The sequence below is a fragment of the Echeneis naucrates genome, chromosome 15 (assembly GCF_900963305.1).
Source record: "Echeneis naucrates chromosome 15, fEcheNa1.1, whole genome shotgun sequence".
Taxonomy (NCBI): domain Eukaryota; kingdom Metazoa; phylum Chordata; class Actinopteri; order Carangiformes; family Echeneidae; genus Echeneis; species Echeneis naucrates.
Window position 1 is genome coordinate 11147871 of NC_042525.1, and position 25124 is coordinate 11172994.

The 25124-nt window shown below is 39.9% G+C and overlaps 2 protein-coding genes across 4 annotated transcripts; both read left to right on the forward strand.

Annotated features, from left to right (window-relative positions):
* Positions 1-292: 292 nt before the first annotated feature.
* LOC115055249 (gamma-adducin-like) lies at positions 293-14787 on the forward strand. 3 transcript variants are annotated; one of them, XM_029520915.1, is made up of 15 exons: positions 293-519; positions 1308-1545; positions 2820-2964; positions 3624-3775; positions 4468-4548; positions 5331-5480; positions 5785-5928; positions 6914-7012; positions 7629-7802; positions 9511-9771; positions 9955-10071; positions 10492-10581; positions 11285-11408; positions 12598-12693; positions 12861-14787. In XM_029520915.1, exons 2-15 carry the CDS (start codon positions 1345-1347, stop codon positions 13109-13111), a joined length of 2085 nt encoding a protein of 694 aa, XP_029376775.1. In that variant the 5' UTR covers positions 293-519; positions 1308-1344; the 3' UTR covers positions 13112-14787. The 3 variants fall into 3 exon arrangements, with proteins under 3 accessions (XP_029376775.1, XP_029376777.1, XP_029376776.1); XM_029520917.1 differs by having other exon boundaries at positions 12601-12693; XM_029520916.1 differs by lacking the exon at positions 293-519 and adding an exon at positions 526-788.
* A 2440-nt stretch (positions 14788-17227) lies between these two features.
* Positions 17228-25088, forward strand: LOC115055646 (max-interacting protein 1-like). Its single transcript, XM_029521592.1, has 6 exons — positions 17228-17538; positions 18686-18785; positions 18981-19010; positions 20304-20418; positions 22790-22961; positions 23130-25088. The coding sequence occupies exons 1-6, from the start codon at positions 17310-17312 to the stop codon at positions 23291-23293; spliced, it is 810 nt and encodes a 269-aa protein (XP_029377452.1). The 5' UTR covers positions 17228-17309; the 3' UTR covers positions 23294-25088.
* The last annotated feature ends 36 nt before the right edge of the window (positions 25089-25124 follow it).

Below are 25124 nucleotides of genomic sequence, written 5' to 3' on the forward strand. Positions count from 1 at the left end.
CTGCCTCGGTTATTCATGAAATAAAGTGGCAGGAGTTCATGAATCACACATACAGAGGGGGAGGACAAAAACATGTATCACAAACTCTGCTTCAGATCTCCACTGAGATCTGTAGCGATGCTCTAACAAGTTCCTGCAGGGACGACTCCATCCATCCATCCAAGACAAAGCCGGACTGGTCCCGAGTGGCCGTCCTTTTGTCCCGCTGAACGCATCAGGCCTAGTGGGAGGATAAGTGAAGTCACATGGTCACTTTTTCTGTTTCCCACACAAACACACCCACATCCTCCTCCATGCCTGCTCCCTCCGCAGCGCCCAGTCCGCTACCTCCGGATACTGTAGCTACACCAGAGTTGCGCCTTCCCAACCACTGTTTGTTTCTTTGTTGTATTTTTTCTTTCTTCCCATACGACAATGCATCCGAAGCCGGAATAGCTGCAGTGCGCTCTTTCCGTTCGTGCACGTCAGTGTCGGATAAAGTCGACATCGGACCGTCCGGGGAGGATCACTTTGTTCCAGGTAACGTCTCTAACTTCCAGCAGGAGTTTCCCTCCAGCTGCGGCTGCTGCCTTTGTGTCCGTCTGAGTCCGCCGGAGCCGCGCACTACTTTCTGCCGCACAACAGATTCGAAGTTGGGATGAAGTTGGCCCGGCTGCGGTGAATAACTGCAGCGGCGGTGAAAGGGTTATTTTCGTTGGCTGGTGTGTTGCAACCATCATTTGATTTTCAAGCCTAATGCAACGCAGTCCTGGCTGTATATGGTGAAAATCCTCCTCCCCCACAACCAGGTAACGCTGCAGCACCTAAAGTGTGAACTGCTATTCAAACTGAGGCCAATTTGCATCAGGCCCCAACTTTGTTTACTGTTGACAATGTTTTGTGGCCCCTGGCTGAGTGTAAAAGGAGGGCGGGACTTGTTGCTTCTTTCAGCTCACACTCATTAAACTGGTCTCCATCTGTGTTAAGGAGAGGTTTTCAACTTTTTCTGAAAAACACAAGTGAGAAAGTATGTGTGCGCCTGTACACATCCATTGTTGTGCTATTGAGCTGTTCTTCTCTACATCTTTTGCATATGCATATTTCATTATGGAAAGCAGTTAAGAGTAACTCTGTCTTTTTGCATATTAACAGCTTTCGCACAAAGCAGCATCAATCACATAACAATGTTCTCTTCTCTTTTGTCTCCATCCCTGTAATTACATGAGTCACCACTGCGTCCATACAGTATCTTTTTCTGTTTAAACAACACCCATTGCCTTGACAGTCTGAATGTGAATTAAGCTGTGATGCTTGGTGCTGTCTTGCAGGTCTCTAAAGAAGTGTAGGAGGCTGCGCAGCGAGGACATGAGTCTGGTGGAGGTGAGGCAGACGGCAGGGTCTCTGACCCTGTCCCTGTCCAGCAATGACTCCAAGGAGCGATACTTTGACCGCGTGGACGAGAGCGACCCTGAGTACCTCCGCAGCAGGAACATGTCACCGGACTTGAGACAGGACTTCAACATGATGGAGCAGAAGAAGAGGGTCACCCAGATTCTCCAGAGCCCAGTACGTAACCTGCAGCTCACACAAGCCTTCAGTCTGTATGAGCAAGACAGACATGCTGTTCCTTTGCTCAGGGCTGCAATGTTTTTCCTCTTTATGTGAATGCCATTCTCTATGCTCACTTATAGTGATATAGGTTTAGCCATGAGTATAGTGTGTAAAATATTGCCATTGCTGTCGTCTTATCCCATCAGCATACTTGAAGAGTGCAGGGTTAAACTGCAGCTAAGATAACATGTGCCACTGCCACAGATAAACCTCTATAGTCTCTTATTACAGATTTACAGAATGTATTAACCACTCTTCTCAATCAAACTTCATATCCAGTGCACCATGCATGCATTGTAGCCAAGGCTTAAACAATTACTCAAATTGCCCCTCAACAGAAAATTAAATGGCAACAATTTTGACAATCCACTAATCATTGATTTTCTTTTTGCATTAAACAGAGAGGTATTACGATCATTTATCCTAATGTCACTGACATAAATGGGTTGGACAAAATGGTTCTGTGACATCAAACCCTCTTTAAAAGTTTCAACAAAAACTGAGCAGTGTGGCCTTCATCGAGGAAAGATTTACGGCAAAACATTTGTATTGGATTACATCAGCTTTAGCTAAGCGCACCTAATAAACACACAACTGAGGGTATTACAGCATATATTATCTCAGTATGATGTAAACCATAAGGATGAGAAACATGGCAATGCAGTTTGGTTTGATGAGGTACAAGGCAGTGCAATAAACACATGTCATTGAAGTGCATGGAAATAAGACAAGCCCACTCTCATCAGCGATTGCATAACAGGCCCAATAAGTAGACCTCATCTCATCACCATGGGAACTGTGGTGGGATGAAGCAGAATGCTGGAGCCTAGCTGCGGCACACAGGAAAATAGTCCTTTTTCAAGATTCACAGGCTCCTCTTGATAGCAAAAATTAATAGTCAGGTTTAAAGAGTATCCCCCTGCTTTGAGTGAAAACCCTTTTCAGAGACTTACAAAGAGATTTTTTGTGGCCTTTCGTGATTTGTGTACAGTTGTAGTGAGGAGAACCTGAAGGCATGCTGTGCTCCCTGCCACATCCTGAGGAGGTGTTGGAATAAGGTCAAAGTTAAGCTGGGTATATTGAGTTGTTAGATTAATGGAGGTTTACAATAAGGTTAATGCCTCCTCACTTCTCCACTCCTTTTCCACCACTGCGCTCATCTTTCTCCACTCACCTAACACCTCTTTTCACTAGCCTAGCAGGTAAATGCGTTTGCCTTTTGTCGACAGGTGTTTAAAGATGAGTTGGAGGGCCTGATTCAGGACCAGATGACAAAGGGTAACAACCCCACAGGTCTTCTGGCTTTGAGACAGATTGCTGACCTGGTCATGGCCAGTACCCTGGGAGGAGTTGGTCCTTTGACTTCACCTATCAGTGAGTGTGTGTTTGTGTTATTTTGTGTCAACCTCTCCATCTGTTTTCCCAAATCTCATTCACTTTGTATGCTTGGCTTGTGTGCATTCTGCAAGCTGAACGTCTTCATTGTCAGAGGATTAATTCTCAGATTCTTGGGACAGAAAATAACCCCAAAACAGCAGAAAAGGTAGAAAGCTTTTGACAGCATTCTTCACCGTCAGTATTTCTATAAACTTGTCCTCACGACTAGTTTTGGTAATGAATTACAGTATTGCAATTATGTTAGCATAAATTTTATGCCTTATTTCAGTATCCTAAAGCTGAACAGATAATTTAAAAATTCTCACTATCAGAACTGTAAATGTTTGGAAAATGCCATTGTAAAAAACATGGCTGTGACGCCGCCAAGACTGCCCAGCTCTTTTAAAAAGCCTAAGTGGCTGTAAAAGATAGTGTCCTGCCATCTGATGTCCTTATATGGTGCAATAGTCCAAAATATTCCTGTTTCTGAGATCTCTGAGAAAGGCCTTTTTAAAGCTTCAGCTGTACTGACTCAAATTTCCTGGAATCTTTACTCTTTATATCCTCTGGAAGCATTCCATGTGAAAGTCCTTGTAAATGTTTGCAAAATTACAAATTTAATATTGTTGATGCATCTACTTTATGACTTGTGGCAGGCTTTGGGACGGTGAGTCCAGTCAACGACTTGTATGGCATTGAGTCACCCCCCTTTGCCAAAGGGGAGAAGCAAAGTCGCTGTAGGCTGGCCGGCCTCTACAGGCTTGTTGACCTCTTCAGTTGGGCTCGTTTTACAAGCTCCTACATTACTGTGAGTACAACTTCACAATCACACTCCAGTGCACATCTACTTGTGTATGCGGCACATGGTTTGTATATCTTTATGTGTGCCTTGTGTTCTTTGGCTCCTGGAAGGCTTAAAGAGGAACACCTTTTTATTTTCAGAAACCATATATTATTTATGCTTTAGAAAAGGAGGCTGTCTGAATATGAGCAACTCCCTGATAGCAGGAATTCACACTGAGATATATGATGAGCACCTGAGATGTCAAGATGGAAAGCTGAGATTTTCCCCAAAGACAAAAGGAAAAAGGAAGTCTTATCTTAGTCTTATCAACCCACAAGCCAATATTTGATAGAACTCAGCTTTCCTGTGTAGTTCTAAGTTTCCTGTACCCTTGAATAAGTGAATAAGTGACATATGGGTCTCTCCATACTGACTTCTAATCTAACTTAAATAACTTTCCTGTGTGTAGAGATTTGGTCTCTAGTGGCATCAGGGCCTTTTTTGTGATTTTGCACTGACAAGAATTAATTTATTGGGGAGACTCCCCCGCAGAAGCATTGTAGGGATCAGAAATGCATATTGTGTAAATCTTTGTCTCAGATACTCTTCTACAATTAAACAAACACTGATAAAACACCAACGTTTCACTAATGGCATTTATCTTACTGTAACTAAGAAATGATTAGGATTCTAATAACATATTCATTTTGTCTCAGGTGCGCGTCAGTAAAGAGCAGGACCATATTCTTATTAGTCCACGAGGTCTGTCTTTTGCGGAGGTGACAGCAGCAAATTTGGTAAGCACAGTGGCTTTTTGTTTGTGTGTGTCATGTCATGAGTTTAACACAATTCAAAACTTAATTGCATTTTATGTTGTGCAATCTTAGTGAAAACATATTGATTGAATACCCCAAAAGTAAAAAAAGGAAGAAATGCTGATTAGAGACTCTGATTAAAGCAATCAAGAAATAAGATAATAAGATTATTTACAGTAAAACTGTTTAGAATTTATAATATTTAAATAAATGTATGACTTTATATTTAATTATAAAATGTGTCATGCGAAAAATATTTAGCTGGCAGTTTGGCTCATAAGTGTTGGTAAATAAACTACACCAGTAGAGGCATTACATTTTTACTCTGCCTTAACGTTATATTCAATAGCCTTTGACTAGTAGTTTTGCTACAAGCAATACTTTGCTTTGTTTGTGTGACATGTACAAGCGCAAGATTGCACACCCACACACTCGAAGCATGCAGGTTAGATGATGCACATTTCTGTCTGGGTTTCTACTCCACTGATCGACAGGTGGCATTAACAAAAATAGAAATGTGCCAAATGTAAACAATACATTCTCCAAAAAATGAGCAGGGAAACATATTCATATTCACACACACTGTGTTTCTGTAAGTAGTTAGTAATTTCAAGCAAAGCTTTGTTTTTGAAATCACCACACAGGGTTCAATAACTCAGTCATACTAAGATTAATTACCAAATCACAAACAATAATAGATGGTCAACTGGCAGTCATTACATTTGTAAATCCTCATCTTCTGTTTTTATTTTTGCTCCTTGTAGGTGAAAGTAAATATAATTGGTGATGTGGTGGACCAGGGTTCTACAGATCTGGGTATAGATCGTTTTGGTTTTGCACCTCACGCTGCCATATACTCCATGCGCCCAGATGTGAAATGCATCATCCACATACACACCCCTGCCACAGCTGCTGTAAGTACACTCCAGGCAAATATTAAATGAGCTTCAAGTTGAGCAAAGAATAAAACTGCTGCTAAATGATTATTTTGCACCACAGGAATAAGGCTGGATTAAAAGCAGCCCCTTAGACACAGACATCCTGTTACACATTTTTACCATTTCCTTTGAAGCTTGGCTGTAAAATGCACAGCACATGATGCACATTGCTGTGTAAAGTTTAATTCGTGCCTGGTAGCAAAAAAAAAAAAAAAAAAAAGTACCTCTATTTAGACCTTGGTGCACCACAGTCTCAGTTGTCTTTATCCCCCGTTAACAGGTGTCCTCGATGAAATATGGAATCCTTCCCATTTCCCAGGAGGCATTGCTTCTGGGAGACGTGAGCTGCTTTGGTTACCATGGCAGCCTGGATAATAAAGAGGAGAAGGTGGAGTTTCAGAAAGCTCTAGGCCCTACTGCCAAGGTACTGTTAAACCAAGGGACTACTTTAGTTACACGTTCACTTTTGCACGGGAGGAGCAGGCTCTCAGCAACCAGCTGGATAAAAGTCCCCAGTTATTATGAAATATTTTGTGCACAACTGATTATATGTGGTCATTTATACCTTTAGATGGCAGCTAAATGCAAATAAACACATTTATGTACATACAACATCATACCAGGGGTGCATTATTAAATTAATATCTATATCTTTTTCCTTTCAACTTTCTTGCATTTTATATTGAGCATTTAACTTTTAAGGGAGTGGAATATTCGAACCACCCTGTAAATAAATAGTTTGATATTTGGGGAAATATAGTTATTTAATTTCTTGAATTTAGTTGAGCAGAGGGAAGAGGGAAGGGTAGCTAATGAACCAGTAGACATTTCTAGTCTTTATGCCGAACTAAAGGAATCCATCTGCTAGTTGTGTGGGTACGGTTCTCATCTAACATCTAAGCATTTATAAGGCATCCACACATCAACATACATATAAAAAACCCCAAATATAATTCAGTAGAACAGCACCACTAAATAATCCCAAAAAGTACCACAGTTAAATAAACTGTTTCTCCACAGGAATGTGCAAAGATACCCATAAAGAGGATTTATAGACAACCTCAAAAGCTGCGTCAGACATGGATTAATGAATTCACATAATGCATAGCTGGATAATGCCATAGCTCAACTGGATTTGCTCAGGGTTATTACCTCAAACTTTTACTGAACATTACATTTAGGAGCTGCAGGTATAAACACAAATAACCAAATCAATTGAACTGGGCATCAGACAAACATAACTCTGCAAGCTCTGTGGTGTGATGATATCTGATTGTGCCGATGAGTTAATGCAATTCATAACTTTCACAGCGAGTAGTGCCCTGCATGTGACAGGTCAGCATACAGTGTGGAGTGTGGACTGACAATGGTGGGTCATGAGCCATATTGGGCGTTTCTTGTGCTTCCAGGTGATGATCCTGAGGAACCATGGGCTGCTTGCTTTGGGTGAGACAGTGGAAGAGGCTTTTCACTATGTGTACCACTCACAACAGGCGTGTGAAATCCAGGTAAAAAAAGACTTTGATACCACCTTTGTCTGCTAAAGGAATGTAGTGGCAGTATTCATTGATACACCTTCATTAATAAGTTACTGACTTCATGTGTGTAAATCAGTGATTTAATGCACAGGTAGAAATATTTTGCTTTTCTTTTACAAATGTCTCAGACTTGGTTGCAAAAAGCAAAGAATTACCAAAAATAGAATCAACTCTGAGTGGAGCGTTGCGTATATTTGAACAAAGCTAAGTCAAATACGTCCTACACAGCTCTGTTCACAGTCAGAGCCAGGTGGCGCCCTGCAGTGTTTCTGAGGCACTCTTGGTTCTTTACGTCAGGGAGGCAGTGTTTTATTATTATTATTTTCCCCCACCTTGTCCTCTGTATTTGTTTTTACATATATTAAAAACTCAGTTTATATGTTGTTTCAGCAATTCTATTATATAATAGTTTCTTTCAAGAGCAAACACATTCTACTTTCTGAGAAGAAGTGTCTTTGTCAAAGTAAGTTAATGAATGCATAAGGGAAAACTGACTTTGACTCGGCAATGAATGATAATTTGGTTTGTAAATCCAAAAGTAAGAATTAAATTACATGAGTACATTTGTTGTCGTGTGCCTCTGTAGGTGAATGCTTTGAGGTGTTCAGGTGGCATGGACAACCTTGTGTTGCTGGACAGGGACAAGTTTAAACCCCTAACCCAGGGAGTGGCTGCTGGGGGAGTGCTGATGGACAATGAGGTCAAGTGGAGAGTGGGCGAGGCCAGATTTGAGTCCCTTATGAGGATGCTGGACAACCTGGTGAGTGAACCCTGACCTGTGCCTTTTACCCATGATGCTCTGAGTTTCCCGTCACAGGCACTTCCTCAGGAAGTGTCTGATTAGACAACACAATGAAACTGGATGTGTTTTTGGTAATATAATCTGAAAATAATTTGTCTAATTTAATATATTGTATTGTTATATTGTTTTATCATAGCTGTTGCTCTGTAAACACTTTCCACCTCAATTACAGATACTCAAGTAATTATGGTGACAACCTGTTCAGCTCATCGATCTGTTTGTGGCTAACAGGCTGCCCACTGGTCCTCTTACAGACTTACAATTTCTGTTCTGCAGTTTTTTGCTATTCTAACCACGTTGCTAATAGCCAGTGTCTGACATCTTCTGTGGAAACAGAAGATGTCAGACTGTCTGTTTCAGTGTGCTACTCACTAACAACTGTGGCTGGAGTGGGCTGCAGCTGTGTTAGCTCTGTGTGATCATAGCCCAACCACCCTCTCAATCATAGCTTCCAGATGGTGGGACATGCTGTGGGCAGTTAAAGCAGCACAGACCACACAATCACTTAGTATGAGGACTCTGGAGGACTCAATTTGGAAAGGATTTGGCGTTATCTCAAAGACAGTTGAATTTGGTGTGAATGCCATTACACTCTCTGCAACAGCAGGTCAGTCTTTCCAAGCCAGGAGGCCGAGTTCACTGGCTTTTGTGAATGGGGTGAAGGGAAATGAAGTGAAAACCAAAGCAAAGACAACAAGAGCCCTGGCTGCATTAAAGGTCACAGCTAATACGGGGGAGAGAAGATGGCTGCGCTCTCATGTTTTATGGGAACATAAAAAAAATAAAACATTGTGTGTAAGTTCCCTAAATCCACAAGGAACAAACACAGAGACTGCGGTTGAGGAGAAAGTGTGTCAGTCAGTTTAAGAGTTTGCCAATCTTTCCACAAAACATGTCCATTATGTGATAAAGAAACTAGTCAGTGAAAAAGAAACCACTAGTCAACAAATGATACAGCTTGTGTGTCTTATGCCTTTTTTCTTTGAGGAGAAATGCACTTAATTGCTACAGCTTCTCTATACTGTATTTATATATGAGCCATGATCCAACTAGACTACACAACAAATGAATTTATATTAATAGCTTAATTTGCATGTGTATGTGACCTGAAAGGTGCTAACAGGCACTTCTGTAACAAATGATAAGCAAGCCTACAAATGCAATTCGGCTTTGAAAGATTCTTTCAGTGGCTTACTGACATTGTGGCAAGCGAAGTCGGAATAAAATCTTTTTTTTGTTTTTTTTGCAGCAAAATTGTCACATCGACTGAGAGAAAATGCCAATTTTAATTTTGACTGCAGTGATGTAAAGCACACTTCAAACTACACTCTGCACATGCTGCAAGTTCCCATCAGTAGTTTTCTAGTCGTCCAAGTCCTACACTTTGATGTATTGTTAACAACACACTCTTTTAAACCCAAGTTTTATCTTTTCCCTCTGAATCTGGGCATGTCTGCAAAAATGCTGTTTGTATATACAGCAGTGTTTAAAAATTTAACAGCATTGTGTAAGCTGATCTTGGGTGGCCAGTGGATCCTTTGAATTTTGTATCTTTTCTAGTTAATATTTAATTATAAGGGAGTACTGACGATATAGTTCAAAATGCTGAAAACAGATAACTATTCAATAAGTACAAGTAATGTTTTCTTTCTGTGTGACCCTCAAGGGCTACAGGACAGGCTACTCTTACAGGAACCCTGTTGTCCGTGAAAAACCCCGGTCTAAAAATGATGTGGAGATCCCTGCCACAGTGTCCGCAGTGCCACCAGAGGATAGTGAGTTGGGCCTGCGTAGTCCCTTCAAGTTTATGGCGCAGAAACAGCAGAGAGAAAGGACCCGGTGGCTCAACTCGCCCAACAGCTACTTGAGGGTCAATGTTCCTGAACAGTCACCTAGCGGAGATGTCAGTCCCAGGACTAAAACCATGGTACGTTGATTTTCATGTCACTAACAAGAAATGTAATAATCCTATTTTGGTTTTTGAGGGAAGTGAGCTGGGGAGCTGCCGTTCCTTAATATTAGCCTGCCCTCATGTGGCAGGTTCGATAAATGCATTCACTAAATTTTGTTGTAGCTTTTTCTGATGAAATTTAAATTTTCGTTGTATCAGTGGATGAAGTCTTCACAGCCAGGCAACAGTACTGGTACCCCAATAAAGATTGAGGACCCCAACCAGTTTGTCCCACTCAACACCGATCCAACAGAAGTTTTGGATAAAAGGAACAAGGTCAGTAAAAAAAACAAACAAACAAACAAACAAAAAAAAAACACGTCTCACTTTTCATGTTACATAGTATCTAGCATTTCATTATTACAGATGGAAAAGATTATCTATAATGTGTAGAAAAGAAATCAGTTCTCATTCTCAGTTTAGCCTTTTTTTGTGATAAATTAATTTATGGCTTCTCCCTCAAAAATGTTCAGAAAAAGCAAGCTTGCATTAAAATGTCCAACATCCTAAGCTGATGTTACCATGGTGTTTGTATAATTCAGTTATTATCAGAATGGATATGAATTCATAAAGTGAGTGATCCATCAGCTTTATGACTGATTTACTAACCCAATTAGTTGTCAAGATATTGTATGCACAATCAGAATTTGCTCAGTTAATTACAGATTTTTTTTTTTTTTAATTAAAATGATTCAGATTAAGGAACAACACAGAGGCGACCAGATGACTCCAGGGCCAAAGTCTCAGTTACTGGCAGGCATTGTTGTGGACACAATCCCAGGACCAGTGAGTATAATATTAGTTTTTAAAAAAAGTCACTGATGCAACCACTGTATTGTTTACAGTCTTTCATCTGTTGCTTAAGTACACTGTCACAATTATTCAGGCATTAAAACAATTACATGCCTCTTTATTCTGAACAGTATAATTCAGTATAATTTGTCCTGCAAAAGGCTAAGACTTCAAAACGTTCAAGTCATTTTGGTTCCAATACTTTTTCAGGAACCTCTTTCGGTGGTTCCAGGTAGGAAACAACTCTGCCTGCATTGTTATAATTAGCATGCCAAACTAATTGTATGTACACAAACACTAAAGGCAAGATAAAAGACTGTGAGATGTTAGTATTGTGACCCAAGTATGAAAAATAAGATCAGATGAAATATCCTTTTGATTTTGGTACCAGTTAAATCAAGTTTGATCACAAGGACTGAAGAAATGCACCACTTTATCAACTGAAAATATCTGGACTAGATTGGTTAATTTCTGAATGAGCAGAGCAAAGAGAAATACATTTACTGATGTAAAATGGCCTGCAAATTAGGCTCTTGATTCAACCATGGCTTTGATCAACTATGCCAGAGCAACTGAGACAAACCGAGATTTGAGATTTCCGTGTGCCGATCTGAAAACTACATCTGAGAAATCAATTCTGTTTACTGCAAGTGGTGGTGTAAGTATCTTTTTATGTGTATGTTCTTCGCTTTATCAGGCTTTCATCATTGAGGATGAGGAACAGACTCGCTCTCTTCCACCCAACCCCTTCAATGAGCTCACAGAGAAAGCCTTGGAGGAGTACAAAAACATGGTAGAGAGGAAGCAGCAAGGCCAAGAAGGTACTCATTGCTATTCGATATAAAATTACTTCTGGGGTCAAACAGCTCCTTTACCATTACAAAATCCTACAGTGCACACTTTCTCTGTAAAAGCACAGAAAACCAATACTTAATTTAATCCTGTTTGGTCTTCCACAGGCTCAAATCAGACTGCACCCCATGTATAGTGTGAGCAAATGACGTTTTGAAGTTAATTCTCGGGGGTTGCAAAGGTTATGAAAGAAATTGGGGTGCAGAAATACAGTTAATCTCAGGCGCTAACAGCAATCTCTGACTTCACCCAGCAAGGCCAACAGGGGGACAGTTAAAATTAGAGGGTAGAGTCCATTAAATGAACATTTCTGGATATTCATTAAATTAACTCAAACTTGGCTTACTTTTTGACACACACATGAATGAAAAGATAAATTGTAGTTACATGATCTGATTAGTAACTGTTAGCTCTGATGTTAACATTTCTACGCTTGCCATCTTATTCATTGTAGTTTTATATATTCCATGAGGTGCTGTACCTGGTGCAACAACATGAAAATGTGTCATTAGCCTGTAGTCCAGGTCGAGTCCTTGGTTCCTGCCTGGAGGAAATAAATTCACAGAAATGAAGAGCTTCCTGCAAAAATGCCATCAGGACAAAATGTCAGTCCACAGTTTCACTTCTTTCTTGAGTTGTGAAATCAGCTCACAGGGATTGGGAGAGATGATCTGCTAAGACATCACTTTTGTCAAGCTACTCCTGTCTTGCCTATGACTGTAAACAAGCACAAGAAAAGTGTGAAGGAGGAAAACATTTCTACAGCTGTGTATCAGAGGAGCACATTTATTTTTACTGTGAAAATAATACGTCATTTTTGGAACACAACAAAAAATTTGAAATGGAAAACCAGTGTGGTGTCTGGTGATTTTTTGTTTTCATTCGCTGTGTTAGCAACTGCTGGATGAATTCACATGAAAAGCCCTTCTGGATTAAATCACTTTGGGGGTCAGTCAAACACCATAATCAGCCCACTAATAAGCGCCGTAATTTGTGGTCTGTCTAAATATCAGTAAAAATGATCACTCTCTTTATTTACTGACTTTTTTTTAATCTATCAAAGCCGTACTTTAGAAAATGGAAATGTTGGTGTAGAAAAAGAGCTACTGTTGTGAGGACATTACATTAGAAAGACCAACTTCTGCTGATCTTTTACAGAAGATGATGATGCCACTGATGCAGATGAGATGACCACATTTGATGGCTCTACCATTTCCCTCTCCCTCTCTCCCATTATGACACCAGCCAAACAAGGTAATTCATTAGTAAATAGATAATGAAGTTATTTGTGTGTGTTTTTGTCCCTCTGGTGTAAAAGAAGAAATATCCTATGAATTTGATTCAATGCATAATTACAGTCTGTGAGACTGCACCTCTTATCCACATCCCTCATCGCTGACTTGGTTTCATCTCTTTGACAGACACAATACCCAATGGGAAGGACCACTTGGCAGATCTTGAGGAGGATCTGAGCATTGAGGTATCCAAGCTGAGCATGAACACTTCAGAAACGGTGGAAATCTCCATAACAACGAAGGAAAAGACAGGGGACGCTCAGACCCCAGAGAGCCAAACCAAGTCCCCCAAGAAAAAGAAAAAGAAATTCCGCACACCTTCCTTCTTGAAAAAGAGCAAGAAAAAGAAGGAAGAAAAAGAAAAAACAGAAGCTTGAGAGCATTTACTGTTTTGCAAGGAAAATAGCTGAATTGCCTTCTTCATTTTCAGCTTGTTGAAGGGTAGTAAATTAAGGGAAATTACTACTATTTAGTCAAAGTCTCCCAGGGCAGCATTGTTTTTCCACATCCTGTGTATCTTCCTTCATTCACAGCTATAATTTCTAATGAGTGTTTTTCCAAGATGTGCCAGCAGAGGGTAATATCTGGGATTTTTTTCTTTCCCTTTGAGACTTTGTGGCAGACCAATCCTGAAGGGCTTAGTAAAATGAAATCAAATGAAAGGTAATCATGACACTGTATATCTGTGGCTTTTATTTCCCATATTTTAATGGGTTTACAAATAGATGTCATAGGACACATGGTTTTGAAGTGCATACAAGCATCAGACAGGGCCTGTTACATATTCATGATTTCCTTTTGTGTTTTTGCACAAGTTCATTGTTGAATGTATACTTAGAAATTAAGAACTGATTTTTAAATGTAATAATCACACTAGTAGTGTAACAGTCACTTAACATATAAAGATTATACAACATTTAGCCTCATAAGAAGTACGATCTGTATTTGAACATATTCAAAGGTATGCTTATCTTGTAATATATATGTTGGTTTATATTACAGATATTACATTAATGTTTGATAGCTAAATAAATAATTTGATATTCTTAACACGTTTACTTCCCATACTAACTCCTACTAAACATACTGTGAGTATACATGATAATACAGTAATAATTCATGTTGTTTTTACATTTATGTCAGTGGTATTGTTCCATTGTTGCTGCTTTACTGTAATTGTGACAAGGAAGTGACTAGAACTAACAGGAAACAAAGTGATGATTCTTGTACATTGATGTTCATGAGTGACAGAGTTTGATTTGAGACAGAAAATCACTACTTAGTTGGATGTTGACAAAGAAAGTGCCAAGCCTGAATAATGTTAAGTTGAACGTGGTGGATATTTCGACAAATCTTGTCCAAATAGTTATTTGATGGCCATATGATGTGGAAGTCTTCTCTCTGTAGCTACTGGTCTGGTTTGATCTAAAGTATAGTATAGGACCATATATGTACATCCCAGTCAATAATGTGAATGATTTTTTTCAATCCAAAGGGAGGGAACTCTTTGCCTTTGTAAATAGTTTGTTTTTGTGATGTTCTTTTGTTACGCTAAACCAAATGTTAAACAATGAGACATAGAAATGTGACAGTACAATCTAATAACAATACTCAACACTTTATCATGATTTTAATTAAGCTCCTTATTAAATGAACAAGCACAGTGCATTGTGTTTACATACTGTATTACTCATGTAATTTGTGTGCCTACTGCTTTGTTTCCTCTGTTGTTTACATTGCTCTTTGTATCGCCTGGATATTACCACGGTGCTTTACATAACAGTCCTTGTTTCTCCTTTAAATTGTGTTTCACCTGACATGATAGGAGCTGGGATATGCTCTCAAAGGTGTAGATTGCTCCCTGGCTTGTCGAAAAGATATTTTCTGCTGTTGCCGCTTAAATTTACTCTTTTAAGTATGAACTGATTTCTGACGTTGTGTACTTGCATTTATTTTACATGCTACTTGTCATTCTGGTGTGCTGTGAAACTAGCTAATAAGGTATATTTCTAACAGCCAAAATAACACCTCAAGTATGAAATAAAGCTTTCTAGAAACCTACCCGCACAGCCTCCCCCTTTTTTTAAGAAACAAAAAGCAGCGTCTCCCTAAAACAATGCGCTCCGTTCACTGATAATTGACCATGTGAAGCTGTATAATCAGTCTTCAGCCATGTTATGAATAGGCGTTGTCATGGTAATCCACTGTGAGAGGGGGCTGTGGAGACAAAGAGGGGATTTGGTGTCTCCAACAGGTGTTCATGTTGGGGGAGTGACAGGATCAATATGTACACCACCCCCATCCTGCAAACACCTCTCCTGCAAGGTGACATAAGGAGGGGAAGTTGAGGTCAAAGGTAGAGCGTTTGAAATAATTTGAATATTACCATCTTTCAAAGAAATCAAGGGAATTACAAGTGATAAAGCTGTTCCTCAGTTTCTCCTGTAATATTTTTTTAGTGGCTACCTAAAACGCAGGGCCAGAGCCAGCTGGGATTCAAACTTAATATCTTAACAATGCGTGAATGACAAAGCTTAGCGCTGAGATCTTCTATGCCCTGACGGTGCTAAGGAGGAGGACAAAGCTGGTGACATGTCTGGCCTGGGGTGTCCCTCTGCGGTGACATCAGGGCAAAGTGCAGCAATTGTTTTAGAACAACAGGGCACTGCTGCTGCACAATACTTCATCTGAGCCAATCATCTTGACTGACCAGCATGTGCGAGGCTGGGATCAGATGACTAGATAGAAGGGCAGACAGATAAAGAGATAGGAGATGGCTGGATATATAGATAGACCTTGTAGTCCCTGCACTTAGGAATTTAGGAGAAGGGACGTTTGCTGCATTCTTTCATAAACGCACAGTCCAGCAATGTGTGACTTTGCCTCCTCTGTGACAGCCAAGCCACTGGTGTAATCCTCAGGCTTTTCAGATTACTCCAGTTGGGGTCACATTCTACACCAACCTATAACAGGTCAGCTTTCCACGCTGTCATTATCAGTGTGCAGTATGAACAGTCTGTCTGGATATGAGCTTCACAGCACAGTTTCCATCCCCCACTGAACTCTCTGTCCATATCTGTCTCTAACTGTTCTTTTGAGCAGAAGGGTAGCAGAAGCTATAATATCTACATTAAAATTGATGGTTCAGTAACAAGAGCTTTAAGTAAATGCAAAATGACAAAGAAACAGCCCTATTTCAAAAACAGACGTGCATTTATTTGGATTTTTTTAAACACGTTTGCAGCTGTTAATGAATGTAGCCTGTTTTTGCTGCTGAAGTGTGTGTCTCTGTTTCAGCGTCTACAGATCAGGACTGTCTGTGTGAGTCAGGCCTTGCCAGGCGGCTGAAATGGACTCCATGGGAGGGTGTACTCTCTCACAGGCGTCCGTTACAGGCTTGGTCACATCTGCAGCGGGCCAGCCATCTGCACCCATTGTCTCAGAGGCACAACACAGCCCTGCACGCATGGCTGGCCTCGTAAAGGCAGGCCCTTTCCCCTCTGTCCTTCTTCAGCTCTCACAGTGTGGGGGAAAATGACTTCTTAATCCGTCAAAAGGACAACAGAAGTTGACCATCAAGCTAGGGGTAAATTCTATTTCAAGGTTAGTTCTTCTTTTTCCTGATGGGGCCATGACTTTTAAGGTTCGTAAAGTATATTCACTTTCACCATCATGTTAATTGTACTGTCCACTGACTTAAAACACACCTCAAGGCATGGGTGCTGCCCATTCTAACAATTAACAATTGTTACTTTCATGCCATCTATAAGCAATTGCAGGTAAAGTTGTCAAAAAGGACATTTAAAGAACAAATCCCGAGGGGCTGAGAAAAAAAAAAAATTGATCAATAAAGTATAATCCTATAATGACTGAACGGCAGTCACACCCAGAGAAAACTCCTGAATACTACCAACTTATTGGTGTCCCAGGGTAGCAATGAAATTGCCCTCAAGTGCCACATCAGACACACAAATGCAAATGCAAATTAATTACAGATGATATGATTGTGATTCTAATATTAGGACATTATTGCCTGAGAGCCCTTTAATAACACAGAATCTTCAAGTGATTACATATTTATAACTGAGACCAACCCTGGCAGCTGTCCCTGAGATCCAGGTTGCACTATCGATTAGACTTAATACTGTCTTTTTCCATGTGTTCTAAATTTTTTTTTTTCAGTCTGTTCACATACACTCAGACTTTACTGTGTATACATGAAAGGCAGTTCTTATTTGGCAGAGATGATTATTCAGTTTATGCCAAATGAACTAGAGCAGCATTGTTGCATGAAGAAAGCAGGCATTATTTCCGAATGTCACTGAATTTGTTGCTCTCCTGCAGTATTGATAATGAGGACTTATTATGGCACAGTTGACAATGAATGCAATGTGCATGCGTTAGTGGGAGGGATTATCCACCAAGTAGGGCAAGTGGCTGAAGCTAAGGACTGCAATTCCATCCAGCCCGGTTCATTTCAGTCATCCGCTCAGTGCACAGACGGGACAAGGGGTGCAATTTCAGAGCTGCTTCTTTGTAAAGCCCCTGCACATAAAAAAAGGACGTGAAGTGAAAATGGTAAAGTACGTGCGACAGCACAGCGAGCTGAAACCCGAGGAGGTCCTGTCGGAGTCCGATGCGTCCATGGACCAGCAGGATTTCGGAGAGATGTCCGACTATTCTTTCAGCGACGTTTTATACTCCAAATGTTCCGCAATGGACCAAATCGGCACTTTTATGAAGAACGTGCAAGTGCTGCTCGATGCGGCAAATTACATAGAAAATATCGAGAAGAACAACGGAAGTAAGTAAGCCGGGCTGTAGGGGATATTACCGTGTAATGCGCCGAGCAGACAACAATAGAGGCGAAGGCGACAAAAGACGCGCAGCGGACAGATGAACTGGCCCGTCAGCAGCCAATGATTTTACACCTGCTACCGAAAAACTGTTGTCTAACCTGTAAAAAAAAACCAAACAAAAAACAAAAAAAAAAAAAACACTTTCAGAAATATCATCTGCTCCTAAAAAGTCGGGGAAATTCCTCATTTTGTAAATTCACGAAGCAAATGCATGGCCAGATAGAGATTTTGTGGAAGCAATAGCCTGCAGATGAATGCTATAGTCCCACCGGTGCTCTTTAGCAGACCGTGGGACACTCAGCAGGCATTTAAATATGCCATATTTTAAACTGGCTTTTACAGAATGTGCACATTTGGGTTCATACATGTAGACATTGTGGTTTGAAACTCCCAATGTCCCCTTTGGTCTTCGGTCTTAGTTTATCGCAGCTCTCCTAAAACACTGTCAAGACCACTCAGTGAGTGTCGCCTTCACGGACCGCCGTGCATTTTCAAACTGCGGTTCAAATTTTATTTACAAATTAAAACAAAAAACTAAACATTCAATTCAAAGCCCAGCTATCATTTTCAGAGGCAGCTGCTGGTGCTTCCTTGTATGTGTCGTTCACATGGTTTCCACATGGAACAAATTGTGAGGTGTTGATTGGTCGGGAAACATGTTCCCAGTGCGACAGTCAACGCAAACAGCCAATCACACGCAGGTTCAAGTTAAACGCAGCATGCTACTGGGAAGGAAGGATCATGGGAAGTGTAGGCTTTTTTTTCTTTTTAAACAGTACCGAGAACTGTACTGTGAAATGGAAATGGGTTTTGACAAACTATTCTTACTCACTGCACTGTAATGCTAAATGTGGGCTGATGTGAGTAATACTCACACAATTACATCATAGATGTCAATCATGGAGTGTATAAATAAGCTTCTACTGTATGAATGGCAGGCATTAAGATGCAATGAACAATTCACAGCAAACAAGGCGGAATCAAACTTTTGTGTAGCTTTCTGTATATATATATATATATATATATATGTATGTGTGTGTGTGTGTGTGTGTGTATGTGTGCGTGTAATCCTTTTAATCTTCCTATCAATAGAATGTGAGCATGGCTATGCTTCAACATACCCTGCAACCCAGACTGCACATCAGAAACAACGTAAATTCAAAAACAGGAAATTGGACAATATTCACAACAGGTGGGTACAATATTTTGAACTCAAAGGAAAATGTTGTACATGTGAATCTGATGCTTGTCTTTGTGTGTTATGTTGGAAAACACATTTTAAATTCTCTCTGATAGAGAAAGGCCATTAATACAATAGCACAATGTACTACATTTTGAATTATTAAGACATATAACAGTTTTGTTTATATGTTTATAATTTCAACAGGTCAGCGCACAATGAACTGGAAAAAAATAGGTGAGTAAAACAAGATTGAAGAGGCTGCTTATGTGTATGTTTAGGCCAAAACAGACTGTACTGAAAGGTAACATTGATACTTGACTATGAAACAGGAACAAGATCGCATAGTGAAGTGATTAAGGAAGTCATTGTAGACTTGTACTTCTGTCTACCTACATTAAGATGTTGTTACATATGTTTAATGAGTTCATTTATGGATATGCAATAGGTGTCTGGCTGTAAGGGGAAGATTGATTCCCTACAGTGTTTAAACTGCTGTAGGTTCACAGGGAGTTTACCCCAAGTACCAGCAGTCAAAAACTGGAACTTAAAGCTGATAAACCAAAAGCTTTCTCCATTCTGCCAGGTTTGCATATTTTGTGCTATGCTAAACATGTGCCTTTGAGTGTGAGATGTACTGTAGCCCTATAAATCAGCTTATCACCACATGACTTCAAAAAGGGGCATTTTTATCAACAACTTGGGACTTCTCTTGCTGTATTTAATAGCAGTGAGGATTTTGCAAGGCAAATAAAAGGGAGGTGTACTGCAGCCTCAGTAGCAGCACTGTTCCTCGAGGACGCACAGACATTTCTCAGTCAGCAAACTGTCTTTTTCCAGACAACAGGACTCCTTCCTGAGAGATTCTCAGCTGCAAATCTAACAGCAGCTTGATACCATAGCTCCAGGATGTGGCAGGTTTTGCTTTGACAGGGATGTAACAAACCATTTACCCCAGAATTAAATGTCCAGCAATGTCTTTGTTTCAGAGAGTCTTGGTTTAAATAACGAATATAAGGTTATTTTGCGAGAGTAAAGCCTATTCTTACTGTACTACTTTTTATTTCAAAATGGTGACCAACACAGGGGGAAGCAATGACATCACTTGACCTACATTTTACTCCTTTATGCTAAAGGATAGTGAGTGAGTGTCCTTTACCAGTTTCTGCCCAGACAGATACATATGTAATTTCAAAGAGTCAGGTTGCATGGATAACTAATAATATAGATAAACAGACAAATCAAGTGCCTCAATACTTTGACTGTAACATTGCTCACTACAGATGGATTAATCGTATCATAATTAGAAATGATCAAGACCAGTCAAATTGTTGTTTGTCTTAACTATTACAATTCAAATTTGATTAGGAGGAAATATCATAATTCGACTGATCAGGGTGAGAGCAGGACAGGAACACATTAGTCTGGAAATTAATTTCTCAGCTTTTTGTCATGCATATTTAGTTTCTCATGCACATGCATGGTGTCTTTCAGAGGATATAGCCATATTTGATTGTGTCTCTCCCTCAGACGAGCACATCTTCGCCTGTGTTTGGAGAGGCTGAAGTCCCTTATCCCGCTGGGACCAGACTGCAGCAGGCACACCACTCTGGGACTGCTCAACAAGGCCAAAGCACATATCAAGGTGTGTTAGCTTATGAAAACCCCTGTAGTAAAGAACACACTCACTAAAAATGGGCCTATCAATCACACATTTCTAGACTAAAAACTTACATGGCTGATCCACTGAGTAAAAAGAAGCTGCTGCTACATTGACAGCTGATATGGATCTGCAGTACTACAGAGGATAACTTTGATATAAAGGGGAGGGTCAATTTCATTCCAGTGTGAGACCTGATGTGATTTCATAGTGATGGCAGACAAAACTAAGCTTTAACAGTAGTGAGCTTTAACATAGTTTGATCCTGCTTTGTATTTTAGAAAAAAATTGCATTTGGTTTCATAGCTCTTACACATTTTGGCCCGCAGTCTCTGGTTTGCTGTGCTTTAAAGATTAAAATTGCTTTCCCTCAGGTGTGATCACAGTAGTGCACTCCCCTTTTTAGAAAGCTCAATATCTGGTACCAGGAAGAGAAAGTATGGACTTCTTCCTGTTTGAACTTATTTACTTATCTTATGTTGACATTAAGGACAGTGAACACAGAACTGAGGCCAGTTTGGTGTTTAATTGTTACCCAGTTGCCTCCTATCAGCGCTTAAACAAGATACTGATCATGTATCAGAGAAACAATTAGAAGAGTTAGAAGTTAGAAGTTAGAAGATTTCATTAAAGATAGAATATTTTCTCAGAACCATTAAGTGAACTGCAACTTCAGGCACTTTTCCTTAGCATGAGGACATTCTGGTTGCTAGTCAGTTATTTTTGCTTGTCTTTTGCTTTTGAGAAAATCTCCCCTCTGCTGTTGCCAGGGTTGTCCTTTACAGGATTTTGAACCCATGACAAGTCTTTGATTAAGTCTCATGCCAATCATGCTACAGGATAGCATGAGAATAGCACCCTAAGTATTGGTGTGGAGGGCACCAGATCTGTCCTAATTGTTGGAGCTGCCTGGTTGAATGGACCACTGAGTGTGTCTGAGCTATGTGTGACGGAGGACAGACTCAAATGATTCTGCCTTGTCAAAGCATCCAGGACTCAACACTGTGGTTCTCCCAATTTACGCCAGACATTATTTTTTAATATTTGCTTTTCTTGGCCCCAGTCTGTGCTCTTGCAGGCTCCTGCCGTGTAAAACAGCTGAGGGATGACTGATGGCTGCAATATGAAAGCAGTCCTGGCACCAATCTGTGGGGGTGTATCACAGCAGGGGGTAATGGATAAACAGCTATGATGTCAAGTGTTGACTTTGGACCTGGCTGATTGAAGTCCAGGAAATGTGGCCTCTGAATGTTGCTGTGTTGTATTTTTAGAACCAGAGGCTGTGTGGTAGAGTAAAGGAGTGAAGCAGGTGCAGCCAGCATGGAACTCATGGCTGCAGGAAGTAAATACAAAAAAAAAATAATTAAAAACCTGTAGTATGCTACAGGAAAAGCACATAAAGGCACAACTGCTACTTATACAAATTTCCTTTTAAAGCGGTGAAAAATGTAGACCTTTTCTAAAATTACTCAGCACTTCCAACAGTCTGATATTTTAGAATTTACTCCCGCTCAGTGTATTGTTCATGTTGCAGTTGTCTAGCCTTACGTATGTCATATTTATGTAAAGTGAAAAAACAATGTTTTGTCAGTTGAAATGAATAACACAATTCAGTTGATGGTAGATTTTCAAAAGTTAAAACTACTCACTAAGATACATCAAAAATTGGTCAAAGTCATATAATAAAATAAACATAAAATAAAACAGTATTGTCAATACAATAAAGTTAAATCAAATATATGTATATTTTACAAATATTTCAATTAGACATTTCAGTCACTTTTATTTTCTCTTCAATGTGAAGTTAGCTCACAAAAAGAATGTTAGAGCTCATTCCTAATTAATCTTTCTTCAGTTTATGACATGATTAGGTTTGAAGACTAACATAAAGTGATTGGATCCCTTCGCTTATGATTACTGCGGTTCACAGTGCATCTCCAGGACTTTGGTTATTTGAGCCAAACCTGATATACTTACAGTGAGTGGTTTGTGTAAAGTGACTCAATGATGAAAGTGTTGAAGTTTAAAAAAAATTGCAATAAAGCAAAGAGAAATCTGCATCTTTTTAATGAACGCAAGCTTCAACCCACAGAGACACTAGCTATTCCACAACCTGCGACTTGCTATTCATGTGGGTTGAATAATTTATTAGAAGGCACCAGGGGGTGGCAGCAATAACTGGGTATTAACATCACATTGGGGCACATGAGATAAGTACAAAACCTTTCATAAATATACTGCAGTTAATCGAAGTTAACCATCTGCAGTATCTTCTCTGTGCACACTGATCAGGGTTATATCATGTTTTTTTTTTTTTTTTTTTTTAATCTATATACGTTATTGTCCCTCTTTTCAGAAACTTGAAGAAGTGGACCGGAGAAGTCAACACCAGCTGGAAACCTTAGAGCGAGAGCAAAGACATTTGCAGAGGCAATTAGCCCAGCTGCAAACTCACGGTGACAGGGAGAGGGTCCGCACGGACAGTATGGGCTCTCGGATGGACTCTGACCGCTCAGAGTCCGACAGAGGTTTGTGTCTAGAACATTTGGCTAAGGGCAAACTTTGTAGCATTGTTGTATTTGTACTTATTTTAATCACTTTGTTAAAAAAGATTTCCATATGTAGTTCGGCCAGCACTGTTTCATTACTAAGATAATAAATCTGAGTTGGTGGTGTTTTGTTTTGTATTTTCACAGAGGAAATTGAAGTTGATGTGGAAAGCACTGAGTTCTCCCATGGAGAAATGGACAGTGTCAGCACCAGTGGTGCAAGTGACCTGGATGACCACAGCAGCCGCCAGAGCTTAGCCAGTGATGAGGGCTACTCCACATGCAGTCTAAAACTGGCCTTCTCTGCTTGAAGCACCAGCCCAGAACTTCACTTCAGCTGCAGTCTTTGATGGCTTTGATCTCTCAAAGTACCAGCCTACAGCTCCACTCTCCATCACAGTTCAGGTTTCCTGTCTTGAGAAGAACCAGCCTCAATCCCACCTTTATCTGACCAATGCATCAACTCCACCTGAGACCCGGCCTGAAGTTCAACTCAGTCGGAAAGTTTAAAACTGTCTCCTTCTAAAAGTCAAGGTGTTCCTGTACATCAGACTGATCATCGGCCTCAAACCTAACACCGATCAATATACAGTCCCTTTACCTATAGCCAGCTTGAATCATCCACACGTGCACTCAATACTGATCCTCTAGAGAACCCATGAAGGGGAAACTCTACCTTGAGTCAAGTTGATCTTTTAAAACCAGCATTTAAAAAAAAAAATAAAAATAAAAAAAAATACCAGCTAGAAGCTCACCATTGGGAACGTTTGCTCCATTTGCCTTGTAAAGAAACATTTCCCTTTTTTTTGGATTATATGTCCAAATGGCACTTCTTGTCAGTGAACATGCCAGTGACAAGGGCTATAATGTCTGCATTCCAAAATGTCTATTAATTTTCTGGAATCTCTGCTTTAGGACCCACAACCATCATTGATTCATGCGGTGTCCCTCCTCTTGACTGAAGAGGTCATATCCAAACAGGTGGTGTAGTCCACCTGTGTTATTCTAATTTATTTTGAATATGATTATAGTATTTATTTTTGGTATATTTAAATGTACTGTAGCTAGGTCTTGGTCATGCTTGAATGGAAAAAAACAGCTGTTATTTTTTTTTTTTCCCTTTTCTCTTTTGTTTATCCAATTACTTGATACAAGTAATCGCCACTGCAGCATATGCAGTCCTACAGGTTTAGCGCATCATTCAGTGGTGTTGTGTTGAAAGGAGCCATCACTTTCACACTGTGCAAATGCCATTTCATCTAATCTAGACAATAAGCTACCCCACACTTGTCCAAGCACAAGCCTCAAGCAATAACATGTCTAGTTTTATCTTTTCTTTCTAATGTTGGTTTTATTAGTGACAAATTTGCCCGTCCAATCAAACTGCAGTTCGCTATTCTCCATTTGCCCCAGTGGTGGTATCAGTTATAATCAGCAGTAAAACTTGTGATTTAAAAAAGTTTTGGTGCATGTATAGTGAATGTAGCCTTTCTAATTATATGGTAATGTGCTTTGGATTGAAAATTCTTATACCAATGTCAATAGCATGAACAACATAAACACTACAGAATACTAATTTTGGTTTGTACTTAAATGTTTAATACATTCACTTTTTGTATTGTAGCAGAAAAAGTACAAGTTCAAATCCTTGGAATTTGGAGACTTCCCACTCATCATGCGATGTTTATTTCACATAGATTTGCACTACTGACCTGTCTGAATTCATGAAACCAAATAAGAAAAATATGACCATCACCATTTCAATATAAACATGTATCTGCATTTTTCTGGTCCAAGTCCCAAGTAGATCACCACCAAATTGTGTCTTAAAATGGTTATGACTCTTGCACAAAGTTCCTTGTTACAGGTCTTTTCTCCTACAACCTGTCGGGGAAACTATAAAATGCACTAAACAAAAAAAAAAAAAAAAAAACAAAAAAAAGAGAAGACTTTTGTTAAGGACGTATATTGAAGCGCACCCAAGAATGTTTTCTCCTGTGCTTAATCAGCCATCCAAGGTGACTTTTTGCAAAACATGTGCTGCTGGTCCCCTGCTAATACTTTAATAACTGCACCTGGAATCTGAATAAACCTCTTACACCCAGACACAAGCAAAATATGTCTTCCTTTAGCAAACTTGCC

Bases quoted from the DNA above. Each gene is read 5' to 3' on its own strand.
- LOC115055249 (XM_029520915.1), top strand. From the start codon at position 1,345: ATGAGTCTGGTGGAGGTGAGGCAGACGGCAGGGTCTCTGACCCTGTCC. The intron at 1,546-2,819 runs GTACGTAACCTG...TTTTGTCGACAG, and splicing joins CCCAGATTCTCCAGAGCCCA to GTGTTTAAAGATGAGTTGGA. The intron at 10,072-10,491 runs GTCAGTAAAAAA...AAAATGATTCAG, and splicing joins TTTTGGATAAAAGGAACAAG to ATTAAGGAACAACACAGAGG.
- LOC115055646 (XM_029521592.1), top strand. From the start codon at position 17,310: ATGGTAAAGTACGTGCGACAGCACAGCGAGCTGAAACCCGAGGAGGTC. The intron at 17,539-18,685 runs GTAAGTAAGCCG...TCCTATCAATAG, and splicing joins TATCGAGAAGAACAACGGAA to AATGTGAGCATGGCTATGCT. The intron at 19,011-20,303 runs GTGAGTAAAACA...TCTCTCCCTCAG, and splicing joins AATGAACTGGAAAAAAATAG to ACGAGCACATCTTCGCCTGT.